The sequence below is a fragment of the Leptopilina boulardi genome, unplaced genomic scaffold (genome assembly GCF_019393585.1).
Source record: "Leptopilina boulardi isolate dan_hultmark-lab unplaced genomic scaffold, ZJU_Lbou_2.1 LbouV2_401, whole genome shotgun sequence".
In the NCBI taxonomy this organism is placed as follows: domain Eukaryota; kingdom Metazoa; phylum Arthropoda; class Insecta; order Hymenoptera; family Figitidae; genus Leptopilina; species Leptopilina boulardi.
This window is the reverse complement of record NW_026137976.1, coordinates 82627-102892: the sequence shown is the minus strand read 5'-3', so window position 1 is coordinate 102892 and position 20266 is coordinate 82627. Positions and strand designations below refer to the sequence as shown.

Below are 20266 nucleotides of genomic sequence, written 5' to 3'. Positions count from 1 at the left end.
TACATTAATTTTGTATGAGATAAATTTCTTTTACAATATTCATTTTCATAATATTATGAAAATTTGTATCCTGCAGATGATAAAACATTTTTAATTTCTCAAAGATCAAAAATATATTGTTTAAATTAAAAGTCAGTAAGTACTTTTATAATTAAATTAAATTACAGACATTTGTTTTTAATTTAAATTAAAATAAATATTAATAGGTATTTAGACATAAATTTTCGTCTCTTTATAAAAACATTTCTTTTTAATGTAATCAATTTAATTTCATTCATTTAATCAAATAATTTATTTTTGTGTCATTAATTAATTTGACAATATTATTGGCTTTGATTTTATTTAAAAACAAATGCGTTTCATTTAAACAATACATTTTTGGGAGTCTTTTTATTTTCAAAATTTCTAAACGATAACTCAATGAATTCGCAAAATAATACTAGAAATACTGATGAAGCTTTATTTTAAAATTCGGAATGCTCTAATTGTCACAGATAATCAATTACGACTTGAAACTTTTCAATAAATCCTGCAACGATTTAAAAAAAAAACAAATTTCGTCCATTTTGACAAAGTGGCAAATTCTTTAGTTTTCATTGAAAAATAATACTCATGACTATTCTTTTTTTTTTTAATTTCCATCTCCTCAGCTCAACTTTTCTCGGTACTTGGAATTCTTGTGAAGAAATTTTGTTCCCTTGTGGAGTAAAAATTTTACTAATAACAATTCTCGATGAAAGATATGTTTTTTTTTTTAACAAATATGGATTTTTTTTCAAATTAATTTAAAATAAGAATTAAAATTAAAAGTTGAAGAAGTAATCAATTTTTTTTTGTACTAGAATTGATATTTGAAAAATGTATTCTATCAAAATTATATTTTGTTTTAAATGCAGGGTCAAATGTAAAATTTAAAAGAAATTTCTATACCAGTTCAGTCTCGAGAAAGTTTTACAATTATCCTAAGAGTAAGACTGCAACGAATTATCTAACTTTGTATAAAGATTTTATGCCTTTGTGGTTTTGAGCATGTATTATATAATTAATATATGTCAAGGCCAAAGGTGTCGTTTCTAATTTAATATAAATATTTTCTATTTTTTTTTTTTTAATTTTTTAATAGACCTAACGCTTAAATCGAAATTCTCAAGTATTGCTAAAATTATCGCGTTTCCACTTATTCTGGAATATCATTTTCAGTAGTATTCAATTTTTTTTTCAATCCTACAACTTTCTTCTAAAAATTAAACATTATTAAACAATTGAGCATAAATTCATTAAATTTTTCGAAAAGCGCAAATACATAAAATTATATTTAAATTATAAATATTTATCACTATTATTTAGAATTTTTCTTAATTTTCAATTGTATATAATTAACAAAATCATAGCTGCTTTTTTAGAGTTTCTTAAACTCGGTAAATATAATTATAATTGTGCAAATATATTTCAGAATAGAGAAGTAACGCGTATATTATAATTAACTTACAATCAAAACAATTTTTTCTTATATCTAAAACTTAATCACTTGGCAATCTAGCTGTTAGTGTCTGGTTATCGGTAATTACATGTTTAAAGATTGAAATCGATTTGTGACCATGTTCAAGATTAGCAGCCATAAAAATTAGTGTTTGAATTAGTAAAATTTAGAAGGAAAATAAAATTTTGTTTTTTTTTGTGCAAAAAGACGAAACTAAATTAATTGTTTGTTTTATATGTTAATAAATTTCCAACTTTTGAATTTAATTTTTGCTTTAAAAATGAATTTAATTATTGAAAAATTTAATAATTTTGACCAATCAAAAAATTTGAAATCTAAAAAGAAATATAACTAAAAAGAACAGAAGATAAAACAAAATTATTTTATTTTCTTGTAAAAAATTTTACCATTGTCAAACAAAAATTTTTTTTTGCATTATCTAATACACGGCGGCATTTATGTAACGTGAGAGATATGCTTCGCCCATGATTTATATTTCTAAAATGTCCTTCAGATTTTGAGAAATGAATAAAAATTATAATATATTTAAATGTGTAATGAATACACCGACATTTAATATTACATTTAAAATAATTTCACAACTTATATTTTAAATAACAAGAGTAAAAGTAAATTTTTTATTCGAATTTTTAATAGAAAAAATTATATTCATAATACGAGTTGAAAAATGTCTCCAAGCTTATTATTTTCTATTGTCAAAAAAAAAAAAAAAAAAAAGATGAATAATGTTTTTGTCGGTATTACGAAAAAAATGAAACTTCAAACTTACACAGAAAGACTAAATTAACAAGTATCACTTAATTTACTAGAATCTACATAATAATAATAAAGTTATAAAATTTTTGGTGCAAAGAAAATATGTGATAGGGAAGCACATCTTCTTAACCAATAAAAATTTACATCTCATTTTTAACATTATTGTGAAAAGTTTTATACAGTTACTAACTTTTATTTTATTTTTTCTCCAAGTTTTCCTTCTCGAATGATATATTTTTCGAGTTTCGAGAGAGTTTAACACACATACACACACTATTTTGTGTGTATATTTCATAGTGTGCAGTAAAATATTTCGTACAAATAAAATACATCAATATATTTTCTTTACAAGATTATTATCATTCAAAAAGATATTTTTTTACAGTATGTATAAAAATTGAGACACTCTTTCGGTCGTTTTTCTTAAGTCACTGTACATTTTTTTTTATTATATTAATAACATCGTGATATTTCGAATGACATATTGATAATAATAATATATATAGAGAATTTTCGTTAAATGCGATTTACATATTATAACTTCCTCGGAGTGCTCTCGTAATGATGAAAAATTTAACAACTTGGTACGTTTGCTTTGCAAACACATCCGCGATTCGTTTTTTTTTCTTTCGTATCAATTTTGAATCTAACTACTGATAACTTGCTATAGTTTCTCATTCAAATCCCATTATCTATTAAAAATCGAGCTTAAATGAAAGTATGATACAATTTTATTGATAAATAAAAACAAAATATATATTTTTTTTCATATAAAAAGAAATTATGCATCATTTTAATATAATTATGCTCAATTTTTATAAAAGGATTCATATACAAAATTATGACTTTCTTACAAAAAGACGTTACTTATATAAAAATTATTATACTTTTTAAAAAAAGGAATTGTAAAAATTATCATTTTTCTTATAAAAGAAATTAGACTATAAAAAATAGTATTAACAAGGTGAATTCACTATAGCAAGTATTTCTATAAATCTATATTTTTTTTTTTAGAAAAGAAGATCTTAAAACCAAAGGTAAAATAGAATGCGAAAAAGTCAAGTTTGTTTTTTTAATATCTTTTAAATTGGGAAAAATTTTCTTAAATTGTGAAAAAAATTCTTATCGTATACAATTTCAGTTCGTTTGACAAAAAAAAAAGATCATTTCGCCGTTGATTTTAAGTCTTTGATTATTATTACACCTACCCAAAATTTATTAAGTTAATTTTTCAATGCCAGCCGAAGTTCATTGAAATGCCGAGAAAAATGCTGCGTTTGGTGATTGTGGATGTTGCATCGATGGACTCGTAAGGCCCATGGTTGGTGAGACTAAAAAAAATTGTTTTTTCAAATTCTCAGGAGAAAAACAAAAGAATACAAATTTTTTAAAAATAATTAAATTACATATTAAAGATTTCATAAGTAAAATCATAGAATATTATTAATTCAAATATTTAAACGAATTTTTAAATGAAAATATATTTGTCAAGATTTGAAGTCATAAACATTTTTTAAAAATTATTTAAAACTAATTTTTTTTCTTTTATATACATATGATTTATGATTTTGACACTTGTTTTGTAATATTTTATAATTAAATAAATAATTTTCGCTAGTTTTCAATAATGTGAATAGATAATTAAAAATTAATAAAATAAAAATATTAAAATATAACTCACCCATGGGTTTAGCATGATGTTGTGGACTATTACTAGCTAGCTGATTCATCGATGGTGCTGGTCCACTTTTATTTGATTTTCCACCCATAATATTGTCAAGGTCTATATTTAATCCAGTACCAGCCCAAGTTAAACCAACTTGTGTCGCTGGTGTACTTAAAGGTTGATTTAATGCTTTACTAGTTACAGGTGTTAAAACATTTGGTGACAATCCAATCGATCCTAAATTAAATATTCTCTTTATTCAAAAGACAAAATCTTAAAAAAAATGTTCTTTTTAATTATTAATCTACTTTTATTAAAAAATTTCAATAATTTAATTTTAAAAAAAATAAAAAACTTTGCAATAACAAAAACAGAATTTTAAAATTATAATTGTTTGAAAGCAACATGAAAATATAGGCAAAATACCCTAAAAAGAAAATGTGTGTACAAATTTAAAATAATTATTTCGGAATAATTTAAAAAATTAAATTTATTTCTAAATGCTTCACAAAAAAATAATTTAAGACACTTACAGAATTATATTATGATTAAATGAAATAAAAAAAAAAAACGTGATTTTGGGGAAATATTTTCAAAAAAAAAAAAAAAAAACTAACAGCCAAGAATGGAATTAATCAAAGCGAGAGTTTGCGATCCTAAATTTTTACAATTACTATCAGGTTCTCCGCCAACGACTTTTTGTGTACTATCGATAAGCCACAATCGAACTTCCATTAAAGGTTCAAACAATTCATTTCTCAGAGATTCCTCATTAACCATACAGAGAACCGCGGCAATATTTTCAATCGCACACAATCGAACTTTTGCTTCCTTATGATATCTTAATGTCCAAACTAAATCAATAATTTCCCTCGCCATTTTTACATTCGTCGAACAATTTTGAGCAGCAATCATAATTGTTGCCAATGTTCTCAAGAAACTAATTAATAAAATATTATCAACATCCGTTTGTTCACTTTGAATATTATAAACATAATTTGCATTTCGTCCAAATCCATATAAAAGTGGATAGAAGAAATATGTAGCGACATTAGCAAATTTATTCATCAGTGTCTTTAATTTTTTCGTTGCATGTGCAAAACGTTTTGTTTTCGTATCAATTCTTTTTTGAACAATTTCCTCCCAATTGACATTCTCATTATTTCGCGGAACTTCGAAATCATCATCAAAAAGTGTTTCGCGTATTTTTCCACCTTTTGTTGTATCAATAAAAAGTGATAGACGTTTTGAAAGTTGTTGTTGCTTTTTTGGAATTTCTTTTTTTTCAAATTTTTCATCTATTTCAAATTTTGACAATTTCCTAGCTGATTCAGCGAGAATTTCCAAAAAATTAATTCGCTGACTCACCGAATAATATTCGGCTTTACTGTAAAATTCACGACATAAATAATCGGCAGATTCTTTTGGAAAAACAGTGACAATTGCTACGCAGGCATGAAATTTTAACTTTTTAAAATCATCAACATGACAATTTTCTTTGAGATTGACAAAAATTTCCAAGAGTTCAACACCAAAGGAAATGTCATCATTTGGAAGTTGAGTTAAAATTAATTCCTCAGCAATTTTTACACTCTCGGAGAATATTTCTGGATTTTGATTTGATTCTGTAGTGGTTAAATTGTCACGTAAGTCACGTAAATAAAGTGGTTTAAATTTTTCGGAAATTATTGTATCATTTGACATGTCATACGGTATTAAATCATCATCACTGTCTATTTCTTCCTCCTCCTCTTTCATTTTGTTGATATTTTGATTTATTTTTGTCACTTTTTTTGGAATTGTTTGAACAAGTTTCATTTCAGTATTTTGAATTTTTGAAGATATTTCAGGGGGAATAATAATTTTACATTCAACACCAAGATTGTAAATTTTTCTCGCACCTAAAGACATAAATTCAATATTGTCAAGATATAAATTAGTTTCCAATGATTTTTCTTCTGTTTGATAAAGCAATTTTAGATTTCTAATATCTTCAACTAATGCCTTTGCATCATTGTGTAAGGAATCGTATTCGAATTCTAATTTTGGAGAATCCTTTTCGCTGATACATTCATTGATTATTTCTCCCGTAATCATGCCAATTGCTGTTATTAAAATTTGTGTCGACTCAAGATGTGCGGTGATACCAGAGAAGAGTAATTTTTTTATTGCTTCAACTTCTATTGGAGTTAGACGATCTTTTAAACTTCTTATTGATAGAATAATTAGTTTTGTAATGTAAAGATGCTGTTCAAATGAAGTGTGATTTATGGCACTTTTATCGCCCCAAACGTCTAATAATTTTAACAATAGTTCCACTAAAATTGAGTGAAAATTATTTAAATAGGAAATAAGATTTTGCATTAAATTCTCATCGTTATGCCACGACATTAAAGGCACTTTAGTGGTAAAAATATACTTCCAAGTTGGATTATTCGCTAAATTGTCAAAAATACTTTTCACTTGAGCATTTGATTTGCAATGTTTCAAAATTAAAGGCACGATTGATTCAACACTTCGTCGATCTACTTCAATGAAAATTGTTTGAATAAAAGTTTTAATATTATTTTTATTTTCAATTGAGCACATTGACAAAATGTCAATCAATGGACAAAGATCATTTGAATCCATTACAAGAAACATTTTGCCCATTAGTTCTGCAATAATTTTCACATTTGGTTTCACATTACCGTAGATGAAACCATCGTTTAAAAATAAAATTGCTCGACTCAAATGAAAAATAATAATTTTCGAATATATTTTTGGCGTGAAACAAATGAGTATTTTTTTCTTTGCCTTATTTGCTATTCGATTTGGTAAAGAAACTAAAAGTTGTACAATATTTTTCCACGTTTCTTCAACGAAATTGTCATGAAGTTTTGAATTTTTTTCTCTATCTTCAAAAGTTTTCAAAGAATATACAATCGCTGACAATAGAGCATCACTTTTTAATAAATTTTCCAAAATTCGTGAAATAATGAAAATTTGCCATTCATTTTCCGTTTCTTTTAGAATATTAGTTAAAGTGAGAATTGATTCGTGAAATAATGCTGTTGTGCATCCATTGACAATGAAAAGATTTTCAATTGATGAATCCAATGTATTGTTAGTTAAAGGCCAATTGTGATTGAATGTTTCGATAATTTTTTCTAATATTTTTCCATATAGAAGAACATCGATTTCAAATGATTCATCTAAATTGAGATATTTTTGTGGTGTTAGGGGTCCGGGTAAAAATTTGCAGAATTCCTCGATATATGCTTTCAGTTTGTCAACATTTCCTTGTGATTTAATTGATCCAATGGATTGCAGAAATTCCAAAAGAAGATCGGCAGAATAATTAATGGACCTTTTCCTTATCTGTCTATCTTCTCGTCTTGAAACTGCAAGGAAACGCTAACTTGGGGGCATTATTTCTCAACGTTTAAAGGAACAAGCAAGTTTTCATCAAAACAAAAAAAAAAAGAATAATCGCATGCACAATTGATATTCTCTGAAACCCCTTTGTAAAATATTTTTTTTTCACTTTAAGAGAAAACTTCCAAAATCTTTTGTTATTTAGATATTTAATTTTTCTAAATTTAATGTTTTTTTACTGTTACTTATTATATTCTAAAATGATAAAAAATAAATAAGGAAGATTTTGGAAGTTTCAACAATTAGAAAACAATTATTATATTCTTACCTGTCGAATTTGATATTAGAGGACTCATAGTATTCAAAAGATTCGCATTATTTGCATTATTTGTTTGATTTGCTGACGATAACATTGCGGGAGTATTGAAACCACCAAGATCCGTCAAAAGATCGGTATTGGAAGCTGTAAAATAGGATGTTATTTTTTTCAAAAAATTTTCACAAATAAACCTTCATATAATTCATATTTTAGTGATTTTTATTTACCTGTATCGTTATTGCCATTATTCCAAGATTGAATTCCTTGCGATGGCAGGGAATTAAACATATTATTTCCCATTAAATTAGTATTTTGCGACGAGACAATTCCACTGTCCAAATTTCCAAATGGCGAAACATTCGTCTGTACACCGGTAATCATTGATCCACTCAAATTATCGGCAATCGATTGACTGAGATTGACTGCTCCCGGCAATTGAGAATTTGGACTATTAATTGTCATACCAGAATTGAAAGCCGACGTAAAATCGGCAAATTCATCATTATCCTTCGCTTTATTTGTTGCATTGCCAAATGCGCTCGTGAAATCCCCAAAATCTGAGATATTTACATTTTGTGACGGTACAGTTGTTGAACACGTGTTTGCCCGTGGATTAAAGTCATCATCATCATCATCATCGTTATTTTCATTAATATTCGAAGTTACATTCTCATTATTCGACTCAAACAAATCGTTTAAAATATTATTTGTGCTCTTTTGCTGCTGTTGTTTCACGGGCGACGTCATTAAATTTCCTTGTGTTACCTGCAAAAAAATTAATTAAAATACATATTGATTTAATTGTAATTAATTACATTTGATAATAAAAAAAAAAAAAAAAAACACGGACATTTGATTGGTCTTTTCCATAATTGGCTGCGGCTCCCAAATCGACTTTTTTGATGGGTCTCGGTGCCCTCGCCGGTGAAGGATTAGAAGAAATAGAAGACGGTATCTTGCCGATCCTGTCGATATTTTCAATAGTATCCTTGTACTCTTTTCGAACTGCTCTTCTAGGACTGGAACGAACGTCGTTATCGGAATCTTCTCTTTCGCCATCATCGCTACAATAGATAATTAAAATTAATTATAAATTATTATCATAATTTTATTTTAAAGAAGAAATTAATTTCTAAATATCAACCTGTTATTTGCATCTTCAAAACCCTTTGCTCTTGATTCTCTATCCCAATCGTTGTATGTATCTTGATTAGGTTTATTCCATTTTGGATTATCCGTCCATCGCATTCCCATCGCTTCACTGGACATGCCAACGTACTTGTCTTTATTCTTTTTAGCTTTTTTCCTCTCATCACGCAATTTATCATCGTCTTGAATAAAGTCAATTAATTCCCGGACTTTATGCCTAATATTTATACCTTGATCCTTGCCAAATTCATCGATATACGTGTAATTCTCAAAGGATTTCAAGTCATAAATATGTTCACGTGACGATGTTACAACACGTTCCGATCCATTGCGAACCAGATAATTTAAAAGAAGAAGCGCCTGAAAATAGAAAATAATTACTTCTCGTTAAATTTCTTTTTACGAGAGAGATTAAGAGCGAGAGACGGAGATAAAAAAAAAAAGAATTTAAACTGGTTTGATTATAATCACTGGTTTATATGTTACCTTGTACGTTCGACGCCAATTACGTTTATTTTCTTGTAACATTCGCTTCCAAAGCATGGACATCACCTCCGGAAATTGCTCGTATGTAAATGTCGCCTGAGCTAACTCTTGCATCATTGCTCCTAAAATATATTATGTTAATGCCCTTGGAATTATAAATGAATTTTTCGAATTTCTTTTTCTTTTAAATTAATGTTTGTTTTTAAATTTAACAATTTTTTAATAAGTTTCAATTGGTTATTTTTTTTATTATTTTAAATTTATACCTGTTGGACCCCACGCATCATCGTTAGTAGCTTCACGGACTTTTGCCTCTGTTTCTGTGTAATTCATAACTACATTCGTTCTGAAACAATTAAATTACATTTTTTTTTTCTAATAAAAGATGATTTATCTAATAAATTTTTAATAAAATTTTTCTATTATTTCAAATTTTTTTAAATAATCTTAACTATTTGACAATATTTCTTATCGTTCTTTTGAAAATAAAAAAGATGGAATTTTATTTGCAAATAGAGATAAAGAAATACTATACTTTTGTTTTAAAAGTAATTGAAACTAAATTTTAAGACACTAAAAAGTGAAATCTCTGAAGAAAATTAAAAAATCATTTTGACTGTAAACTTGTTTGTTTTATCTTTCTTTCCTGCATTTCATATTTTTAAATAATTGTTTATTTATAAAAGAAGAAGGAAAAAAGAAATAATTGCCATTTAACGGTGAAATGAGTAAAAAGATCATTTAAGATTTTTCATTCTCTTTTAAAAATTTCCAAAAAAGAAAAGAAAAAACCAACTTCTCCTTTACCGCAAATATGTGACAACAGGTAGGTCTTGAGCAAGAATTATTTTGCAATGACAACAACTTCTTTTTCCAACCTGTAGTAATAGAACCTTTCACGATTTTTTTTTTTTAGCGCCATACAAACGAAATTATCAAGATTAATAATAATATAATCATTATTCATTCATTAAAAAACAATGAAAAGAGACATTCCAGTTATAGGATTAGAAAACAAAGACGAAAGAATTTTTGTATTTATCCTTAACTTTTGGTTTAAAGTACAAAAAAAAAACTGCGATTTAGAATGAATTTGTCATTGTACTTTTTTTTGCTACTAATACGAAAAGTTATATTCTTATTTTTTAAATTATGAATTTATTTGTTTATTTCACATTAGTTTTTAAATTATACATACTTTTTTTTCTTTTTTATTTAATCATTAATGAGAAATTTTCAAGAAAGTAAAAATACAATAAATTTTTTCCACAAATGTAAAAAAAAGGTATGCGTTCAATGAAAGTAAATTACTTTAGACTTCGATATTTTGTACATTACTTAATTGACGGCATACCTTTTCACCTGCTCTTGCGTAAACTGGATTCAATTGCCTTTGAACAGACAGTTGACCATGACCTAATCTGAATGAAATGATAAAAAATCGTGTCTCATTTGACTGTCAATTTATTTTCTTTCTTATATATCCAACAATCATAATACTAGACAAGTTTTGGTTTTCAAGTAAAACATATGAGATGAAATTTTTAGAAAAACGGTTTTATGAATTACAATAAGCCTAATTAAAATTTTTTGCGTTCATTTCCGGAGTAAAAGAGATTTTATATTATGAATAAAACATGATATGAATCATTTATATATGGAGCTTGAGAATTTCATGTATCTTTTCTGTTTAAATATATAATTTCAATCTTCTTTTGATAATTATTTTCTTTTTACAACTTCTCTTTGAAAGATAATGTAAAAAATATAAATTTATTTCTAAATAAAAAATTGATAAAAAAAAATATAAAATACCCACAAATTAATAAATTTTTTACTAATTTACATTTATAAAATAAATATAAAACTTGAAACTAAAGCGAGAAATTTGTTTAATTTCTGTGTAATAAAAAAAGTGTTATTTCACAATAGTAAATAAAGGAGAATAATTGAAAATAATTTCTATTTATTTTTAAAGTATGACAGACAAAAAACAAATTCTTTAATATTATATTAACCCATAAATGATAAATTTTTTATTACTGCATTTTTATTTAAAAAAAAAAAAACTAAAATTATATCACAATAGTTATCAAAGCGTCCATGTAAATTTTAATAACAGTAAAGTCATAATTTTCTCTGTCACAGATGTTATGAGAATTTAATTTTAACAACAAAATAGATATCACATTGTTTGCAGGAAATTGAATACCAACAAACTGTCTATAGACATTATTCAATTGTTGCGGAATTTGTGTTTGGGGTCTCGGAATAATTGCCTGTCTCTTCGATCACGAGATAAGACATTTTATTACATTCCGGAATCTTCCAATCATCGGGAATAATATATACAGATTATTGATATATGAACATTTTTTTTTTTTTAATTAATGAAGATTGTCAACTAATTGCCTACGAGATCAAATTGAATTTATTTGAAAAATTTAATTTTCAAAATCATTGCTAAAGATTTTTTATAAAAAATTTTGTAACAATAATGAATAAATTCTATAGGAAAATGAAAGACGTCAAATCGAAAAAGAGCAAAAACAAGGTTAGATTCCTACTATTGTAAGGATTAAAACTTACGCCTTATCCATGAGCTCTCGCACTTTCCACATGTTCATCATTTTGATTTACACTTTTTAAACACTCTATCACAAAACTTTTTAAAATAATTATCGAAAGAATAACGAGAAACTGTCACCAGATGTTTTTACTACCATTTGATAACACGATGAGAACAAACGTCATCAGAGGAGGCCATATTTATCTTTTCAACCACTTCCAACTTCCACGTCTAATGTGCCGCGAGCGTGACTGATCTATAGATCATAATCTCAAATGAATTCTAAACAATTTTTACAATTGACAGATAAATTATTAATTGTGTTCATTAGAATTCACCAAAAAAAGAAAAACATTTTAAGAGGTTATACACTTTTTGATATTAAACTGTCAAAAACGTAAACTTTGTATTTGTATAAGTTTTTATTTATGGTCTGTTATTGATTTATTAATTGTAGTTAATTATTTTTAACATTATATTATTTTATAAATTTTACTTAAAAGTGTAACTATCATAGAAAGTTATATGTATTATAATAATATTATTATATTGTTATAATTTTATATTACCATTGTGGTTAATAAATTTTTGAATTTAAAGCGCGAAAAACAACCAATAGTAATGAATTATTTTGTTAAAGTGATTCAGTGTCGCCAACTGTTATAATGAAGTTATTCAAGTATCGCAAAAATATCGTTTTGTATGATTCGATTTATAATCGTTTTTCAAAACTGTTTACGTCAAAAGTGGCGCCACAGCCGTCGTTTTTCCTGGCCATTTTCCCCGTCGTCGTCGAGTTTTTCCGAGTGACATCTCTGTGTGAAAATAGGAATACCGAACACGTTTGACGGTGTAAAACGTCATAAATTCAAAATTTCAAATGATCAAATGATTAAAGTGACACTAGTAAAACCCGGTTATCGTCGTGTTTGTGGAAAAGTTTGCCTGTGACTGTGAGTGTTGCCTCTTTTTTTCCCTTTCAATTTCAGCGAACGTCATTTTTTGAAAAAAAATCTTTCAACAACGTTTATTAGGTTTTTTAACGATCGGGAAAGCGCAGTGAGAAAAATTTATCGGAGAGTGGACAATTTTATATATTTACGCGCATATGTTATCGAACATTATCAGTTGAAAAGTTAACCGAAGGGAAAGAGAGGTAAAACTTGTCATGGAATCCACCATCGCTCTATAGATATTCGCAACATGGCGATCGTTTGATTGTGTACAGGTATTTGTGACTATAATAAATATACAGGTATTTGGTTTTATTTTTTAGTACTTGATGGAAAAAAAAAAAAATTAACGGCCTTTTCTATAATCTTGCTTGCGTGTCACTCATGTTTCTTTTTATCTTGCTTTCAACGGAAACAACTCTGCTGGGATGCTATTGCATAATTGACTGATAATAGCTTTTATTTTAGCGGTTTTTGACTCAATTAGATGAAGAATGCCTTCAAAAATTTCCTTTTATCGTGTCTATTCTTTGTCCACGTCATATATTTCCTTCACAAAGAAGTCAAGTTTCAAAACATTTCAGAATGTCATTTTTATTGATATATACATTAATAGGGTAGATAAACTTAACCTATAAAATTAGAAGACTGACAAACGGATTAGTCTCCATTTTTGATATATACAGTTTCTCCGGTGTGCGATTAAATTATTTAATGTTTAATTGTATATAATTAAATACGTTAAGTATTAATTTTGTTTCTTAGTTTGGAAAACATTTCAATTCATACCGGTAATATTCAACATTTTATTATAATTTTTTCTTTTCCTATTTATACAAAAAAAAATATATATAATATTTTTGAAATATGACTAATTTTTTATTTGATATTGAAATATATATATATTTAAACATAAATTTAATTTGCATGCATTGTATATTATACTGAAATTTTATATTGGTATTTGAATGTTATTATTTCAAACTTTTAATGAGAAAAGTTGCCATATAATTAAAATTCATTTTGTTATGGATTGATTGATAGATGGCCCAATCGACAGGAAAACAAAGAGAGAGAAAAGTAGCGTGGAGAAAGAGGGTGAGCAATAAGTTTGACTGAAAGAGACGAAAGTTTATTTTTTTTTTTATTTTGAAAACTTTCTGTCTTTATATAGGAAATAACGAGAGTGTGAGTGAATTGATTATAGAAAATTCTTCTCGAATCTCGCTTTAATTAAGGCACCTCGTTTAATATTTAGTGGGTCTTGTTTCATTAAGAAAAAAAAAAAAAAAAAACCCACCTGAGGCTTTTTTATACTTCTTTATTTTTGACTATGTATCACGTCACATTGTCACCTCACGCAATGGTGCAGTTAATGGGTGGCCAGCAAGCAGGTGGACCATGTTTGCCAATTCAGAATCACACAACTTATTACAATGGTGCAAATCATTTGCATCAAACAGAATACACTCAATTTGTTCCTGATGCTTCTAATCATAGCAGGCATCATATTCTGCAGGTACTCACTTTTTTTTTTTTCTTATTTATTTTTACTAGATATTTATATTATATCATTTATTTGTGTTACAATGACTTCCTATGAATTCAGCACTTTGTTTTTCTTAGATATAACTTTCATCGAATTTCCTTCATTTATAACATTTAATCATAGGACACAATTTTAAGATAATATAACAAAAATATTTAATAACTAAACTAATGATAAATGTGGGATTTCTTTAAGACAGATACTTTATTCTCTCTGCTAAATTTTACTCCGCATGCATTCAAGTAATTCTACTGATTAAGCTATTTTTAATTTTCTTATATTAAAATAATATTAATAATTTTTTAAAAATATTTTCATATTATTGTGAATGGAAAAACAAAAACTTACAAAAATTTCTTGATTATATAGACTTCACCTCTACAAGCAGGATCACATCCTATTGAATTAATTCAGCGAATGGGTGTAGACGTACAACAATTTCGTCGTGCAAACTACAATATGCATGGGAATGGCTCGTCAAATAATAATTGGCCAAAGCGAATAAGTCATTCAAATAATATACCCACAATGCCACCTCCGCATCTTAATTTTCGACCAGCTAGCACAGGCTCGATAAAAAGAACAAATTGGAATAATAAAGGAAAACGAAATCTTCATCGAGATTCATTTTCGCCAAAGGAACTCTATAACAGCGATAGTGGATTTTCTTCACGTTCACCAACGCCGAATAAACATCAGAACGATAGCAGTTTAACTGAAAGTTCTGATGAACGGGATTCTATTAATTCTATAGGAGAACAAGGAACTAAGTATGTTTTTTTTTATCTCAATAATAATGAAAAATTTTTTCGTTATTGAAATTTTTCTTGAATTTGTTCTTAAATAAAATTAAATTATTTTATTTTACAGGCGTCTTCAAGAGGTGCATTCAACAATTAGCCATATGCATAATTCAAATAGTATTAATCGCGGAAGTTTGATTTCAAATACTTCTGTCCATCAATATTGCCAAAGCCAACGACCTGTCAATTATTACAATAATTCTATCCAAGTACCTAGAGCACCAGTACAAAATTACCAGAATAAAAGAAGATATTCTGGTAAACTAAAAAACAACATTTTTTTTAATACCATTTTTATAATCTAAAAAAAATATAATTAATATACTTTTTTATAGGGAGGAATAGCCCACCTCAGCAGAGGACACAAAGAAATAGAAAATTTACAGGAATGATGACTCAAACGTTTGCGTTTGTTCCGCGATATGTAATTGGTCCAGATAGATTTTTAGAGGAAGTTCCTCACATGGAAGTCACACAGAGGCCGGATAACTTAATTACTAATTCAATTTGGGACAATCTATCAGAGAATGTTTGGGAAAAATTTATCTCCAATCAACAATCTAATACAACTTACAGAAACAAGATGATGCTCTGGAAATATTTGTACATTTTTATAAAAGTAACAATACATTTAATTTAATTTATTTTTTTTTTAATTAGTAACTAAAAATACTTAACTATTTGAAAAAAATTTGTTACAGTCGGAGTTTCCAAAGTATGGCTTGTTTTTGGTGGGTTCGACAATGAATGGTTTTGGTTCTGAAAGTAGTGACGTTGATATATGTCTTTTAATAAAACACACAGAAATGGACCAAAAAAATGAAGCCATTTATCATTTAGATCATATTTTAAGAAGTTTGAACAGATGCGGTAAATCTTTTGAAAAATATTAAAATAATACGAATAGCATTCTCTTAATTATATTTTTAATAAATTATAAATAAATTTTATTTTGCATATTTATATTTTTTAAAGAGAAATTGGAAGGAAAAAAAAATTACAATTTTGGGTTATTAAAAAACGATAAATTTTTAAAAATTTAAAAATTCTTTTTGACAATTTCAGATTTTATCAAGAATTTAGAACTGATTCAAGCAAAAGTCCCAATTCTCAAATTTCATGACGCATTACAAAAGCTAGATGTCGATTTGAACTGCAATAACTCAGTTGGCATTAGAAATACCCATTTAATGTATTGTTATTCACGAAGTGAGTATAAAATTCTATATGACATTTTTTTCAAATATTTGCAATGATAAATGAAAAAACATAATTATCATATTAACGTAAATTTATTGGTACAGAATGTAAATAACATAATTTTACAATTAACAAAATTTGATGGAAATTTAATTGTTTGAGAGAGTTTATTAATTAATTCAATAAATTGTTTAGTCGATTGGAGAGTGCGACCTCTTGTTCTCGTTGTGAAGCTTTGGGCACAATGTCAAAATATTAACAACGCTAAAAATATGACCATTTCAAGTTACTCGCTAGTTCTCATGGTTATACACTTTTTACAATGTAAGAGTTTGAAATTTTTTTTAACATGCTTTTTTTTCAATGAAATGTTAATCAAATATTTTTTAAAAATAATTATTAAGGTGGAATAACTCCTGCTGTCCTGCCATGTTTGCATTCTATTTATCCAAATAAGTTCAGTCCAAATTCTGATCTACATTCGATTGACATTCACGAGGATTTACATATACCAGTTAATGAGCTCCCTTCTCCCAATTATCAAAGCCTTGGAGAGCTTTTGGTTCAATTCTTTAAATTCTACATCACGTTCGAGTAAGTTATTTAAATAAAAATGTTTTTCAAAAAGAATTTAATTCACCTAAAAATATTGTCATTTACTTTTTTTTTTTCTTGGTGGGGAGAATTTCAATAAGCTACTGTAATTTTAATTTTGATAAAAGTTTTTTATATTTTTATTTAAATTTCAGTTTTAGTCAGTATGCAATTTCTGTGAGAGTTGCCAATAAAATTCCTATTGAAGATTGTCGAAGAGTGCGATCTTTTAAAAATGATCCTCATCAGTGGAAATATCTTTGCATTGAAGGTAAAAGAAGAAATATTTTGAATAAAATAAAAGGAAATTTATTTATTTTGATTATCTAGAGAAATTAAAATTTTTAATTATTTTTACTCAGACAAGATTTATTTTCAGAACCCTTTGATTTGACCAACACAGCAAGATCAGTTTACGATCCTGAAGTTTTCGAGAAGATCAAACAAATTTTCCGGGTAAGTTATCAACGATTAAATGAAACACGCCAATTGTCCAGCATATTCGTAAAGCTCGACATTAAAGCCAAAACGTCACTCGTCACAACGTAATTACGTGCTGTGAATTAGCACTGAGTAGAAGATTAGTTAGCAGAATTGTATATTGAAAAAGAAAGAAAAGAAAAAAAAATCTCAAAGATGAACATAAACGTCACTACTTTAAGATTGTGTACGTTTTAAAAACGGCTTACGATTAAAAGTGATTTAGGGTACAAGTATTATAGAAGACACAAGATATGGGCTTCGCATAATAATGAAAATTAGTGCCAAAATCCATTGATTGAGAATAACTTTAAGAACTTGGACTATTTTGTTTTTGTCACGATTATAATAATCGAGAGAAAAAACAAATTCTTTTCACAATGAAGCACTAGTTAAAAGAGAAAAAAACAACAAAAACCAAAAAAAAAAAAAAAAAAAAAATCTCGATCACTAGTGATTCTCTAGTTTTAAAAACTGCTGGCATGTGAGATAATATTAACATCTTTTTTAAAATCTTGTGCAATAGATTTTCTCCTGCGGCAAAACATTAATCTAGTACAAAGTGTGAGAGAAAAATTAGAGGTGCTATTAGTTTCCAATGACTGTTTAAATATATATATATATAATAATCTTGAAATGTTTCAAAGTAAGAGAGAAAAGAGAAGAAAAAAAAATTTATATATCTAGAGCATTGAAAAATGAAAATTATAGGACAATGAATATTCATTAAAAAAAAAAAAAAAAAAAAAATCATAGAACAATATTAAAATTGATTTTAAATCATAAATATATATAGATAGATAGAATCGTTTAAAAAATAATTTAAAACAAAAAATACAGAATCGCGACTTTAATGAAACAATAATAAATTTGAAAAATTAAGGGTATTATTTTTTGCCTAACACTATATAGGAAATGAAAGAAAAAAAAGTACTAACGAATAATTCTTCAACGAAAAACAAAAAAGAAACGTAACAAGGTGCCTTATTATTTATTTCAAATAACTTCATTTTCCGGAAAATACAAAAAAGAAAAAAAAATTCTGGGGTAACATAAATATGACAAGACTATTAACCAATAATAATAAATTAAAAAAAAAAAAAAAAAAAAAAGCTAACTTCAGTGTTTAAACTGTTGTCAATAATATTGAAAAATATCGGTTTAGTCGCTACATTACATATCGTTTGGTATATATAATTTTGCCATTAATTTCTCAAGAAATATTATATTTGTTTTATGTATATTTATATGTACACAAATTTTAATATCGTTATTCAGTTTTTTTTTTCTTTTTGAGGAAACTGCCTTTTTTTGGCATGGTTAAACGGTAATTTTTTTTCAATTAACTTGTGCTATTTTTTTCTTAAAAACGGCATTTTGTTTTGAGATTAATAATTAGATAAAAAAAAAAAATAAATAAAGTGAAAAAAAAATATTCAAAAAAGTTTAGCCAAAAAAAAAAACCCGTGTAAAAAAAATGTCAACTGTATTGTTATTTAAGTTTTGTAGTATTATTTTCTAAGTGTGACAGATGTGTAAAAGCGATGATGATTATTATAGTAATTATTAATAATATTGTGAATGTTGATGAGTGGATTGTTCGTATTTGGATATTAAAGAAAAAAAAACACCGAGCAAAAAAACAAAAAAAACAAACAACAGCTCGTGAATTATTGTCAAAAAAAATCGTCTCTAGATACGATGTTAACATCTAAAAATATTGGCAGCCTTTTTACTATCCGGCGGCTACTTATTAAATTTCTGAGATGCAGGAAAATTTTTTTACATCGAGATATAAAAATTTCGATTGTCGATTATCGCTAGAATGATTTAAAAGTCATTTTCAAGCGAATTTTTTTTTTCAAAAATGAAAAAAAAAACCCATACGAGCAGTTCAATTTTTTTTTAAATTGTGCCAACAAAAAAAAATTGTTCAATAATTATTTAATTCTTTATTAAGTAAAATTAAATGATAGAAATAAAATCTTGAAGTAGATTTGAGAAAAATTTTCAAAATCGATAAAAATAAATAAAAATTTATAAAAAAATATATAAAAACTTTAAAAACAAAATTGATAAGATTTTTGCTAAAAATAAATTGTTTCTTTTTGTACAAATTGTCCTGCTCGTTATCTCGTTTGAGATTAAAAGTAAAAAAAAAATTAGTCTGCACATTCCTAAATCTCAAGAAGTGTAACGAAAAAATAGAGAGGCTCTTTAAGTTTTTTGATTTTCTTCCATTAAAAAAAAAAAAAACAAAAGTTCCTACGTGTAATCAAAATCTGAAAGACCTCTTTATATAGTGCTTTTTTATTGCAATGTTTAGAAATTTATATATGTATAGATAATGTACACGAAATGCGAGTGGAAATTGTGTTTTTTTTTATCACAAAAAATTTCCGCTCACTAGTCCTTTTTTTCGTTATTTTTTTTTTCTTTTTTTTTTTTTTTTTTGATAACTTTAACGTGATAATAAAGCATTTAATGTTGAAGATGAAATTTAAGGGAAAATATGGCTGTGCAGGCAGTATGAAAAATATTTCTCCATTAATAACTTAAAAAGAGAGAAAAAAAAAAATATTTAAAAAATTAATTAAAAAAAAAAAAAAAAAAAAAACCTAAAAAGTCCAAGGACCTGCGTGATAGAAGATATTCTTGTGTTTCGCACTTGGCAATTTAGTTGATGAATTTAAATGATAAGAACTTCTACAATTCGTGAAATTGATGTAATCTGAAGTTTGCTCAATTAAATCGTTTACGCGCGATATTTATTTTGTCGTATTTTCTTCGACGGATTAATTTTTGTAAAAAAAATAGAAATGAAAGAATGAAAAAAAAAATTATTAAAAATACTTTAAAAGGCGTTGCACATTTCGCGCAGGTC

At 26.5% G+C, this 20266-nt stretch overlaps 2 protein-coding genes across 5 annotated transcripts; one reads left to right on the top strand and one right to left on the bottom strand.

Moving 5' to 3' along the window:
- Nucleotides 1-619: 619 nt before the first annotated feature.
- LOC127289278 (clathrin interactor 1) lies at nt 620-12167 on the bottom strand. Of its 2 annotated transcripts, XM_051317114.1 has the most exons (9): nt 11824-12074; nt 9501-9580; nt 9235-9356; nt 8744-9108; nt 8450-8663; nt 7827-8364; nt 7609-7743; nt 3939-4160; nt 620-3588 (listed from the first exon to the last, which is right to left on the bottom strand). In XM_051317114.1, the coding sequence occupies exons 1-9, from the start codon at nt 11862-11864 to the stop codon at nt 3506-3508; spliced, it is 1800 nt and encodes a 599-aa protein (XP_051173071.1). In that variant the 5' UTR covers nt 11865-12074; the 3' UTR covers nt 620-3505. The 2 variants fall into 2 exon arrangements, with proteins under 2 accessions (XP_051173071.1, XP_051173070.1); XM_051317113.1 differs by lacking the exons at nt 620-3588; nt 3939-4160 and adding an exon at nt 4396-7306 and having other exon boundaries at nt 11824-12167.
- Nucleotides 12168-12591: 424 nt separating this feature from the next.
- LOC127289277 (poly(A) RNA polymerase gld-2 homolog A-like) lies at nt 12592-20007 on the top strand. 3 transcript variants are annotated; one of them, XM_051317110.1, is made up of 12 exons: nt 12593-13031; nt 13801-13854; nt 13931-14275; nt 14675-15075; nt 15176-15366; nt 15444-15727; nt 15810-15978; nt 16174-16317; nt 16504-16632; nt 16713-16902; nt 17058-17173; nt 17282-20007. In XM_051317110.1, exons 3-12 carry the CDS (start codon nt 14090-14092, stop codon nt 17449-17451), a joined length of 1980 nt encoding a protein of 659 aa, XP_051173067.1. In that variant the 5' UTR covers nt 12593-13031; nt 13801-13854; nt 13931-14089; the 3' UTR covers nt 17452-20007. The 3 variants fall into 3 exon arrangements, with proteins under 3 accessions (XP_051173069.1, XP_051173067.1, XP_051173066.1); XM_051317109.1 differs by having other exon boundaries at nt 13801-14275; XM_051317112.1 differs by lacking the exons at nt 13801-13854; nt 13931-14275 and having other exon boundaries at nt 12592-13031.
- Nucleotides 20008-20266: the final 259 nt, after the last annotated feature.

Excerpts from the sequence above, each read along its gene's own strand:
- LOC127289277 (XM_051317110.1), top strand. The coding sequence starts at position 14,090 with ATGTATCACGTCACATTGTCACCTCACGCAATGGTGCAGTTAATGGGT. Across the intron at positions 16,633-16,712 it reads GGTTATACACTTTTTACAAT|GTGGAATAACTCCTGCTGTC; the intron begins GTAAGAGTTTGA and ends ATAATTATTAAG. Across the intron at positions 16,903-17,057 it reads AAATTCTACATCACGTTCGA|TTTTAGTCAGTATGCAATTT; the intron begins GTAAGTTATTTA and ends TTTAAATTTCAG.
- LOC127289278 (XM_051317113.1), bottom strand. The coding sequence starts at position 11,864 with ATGATGAACATGTGGAAAGTGCGAGAGCTCATGGATAAGGC. Across the intron at positions 9,581-11,823 it reads CGAGAGCTCATGGATAAGGC|AACGAATGTAGTTATGAATT; the intron begins GTAAGTTTTAAT and ends TAATTGTTTCAG. Across the intron at positions 9,357-9,500 it reads TGATGCGTGGGGTCCAACAG|GAGCAATGATGCAAGAGTTA; the intron begins GTATAAATTTAA and ends AATATATTTTAG.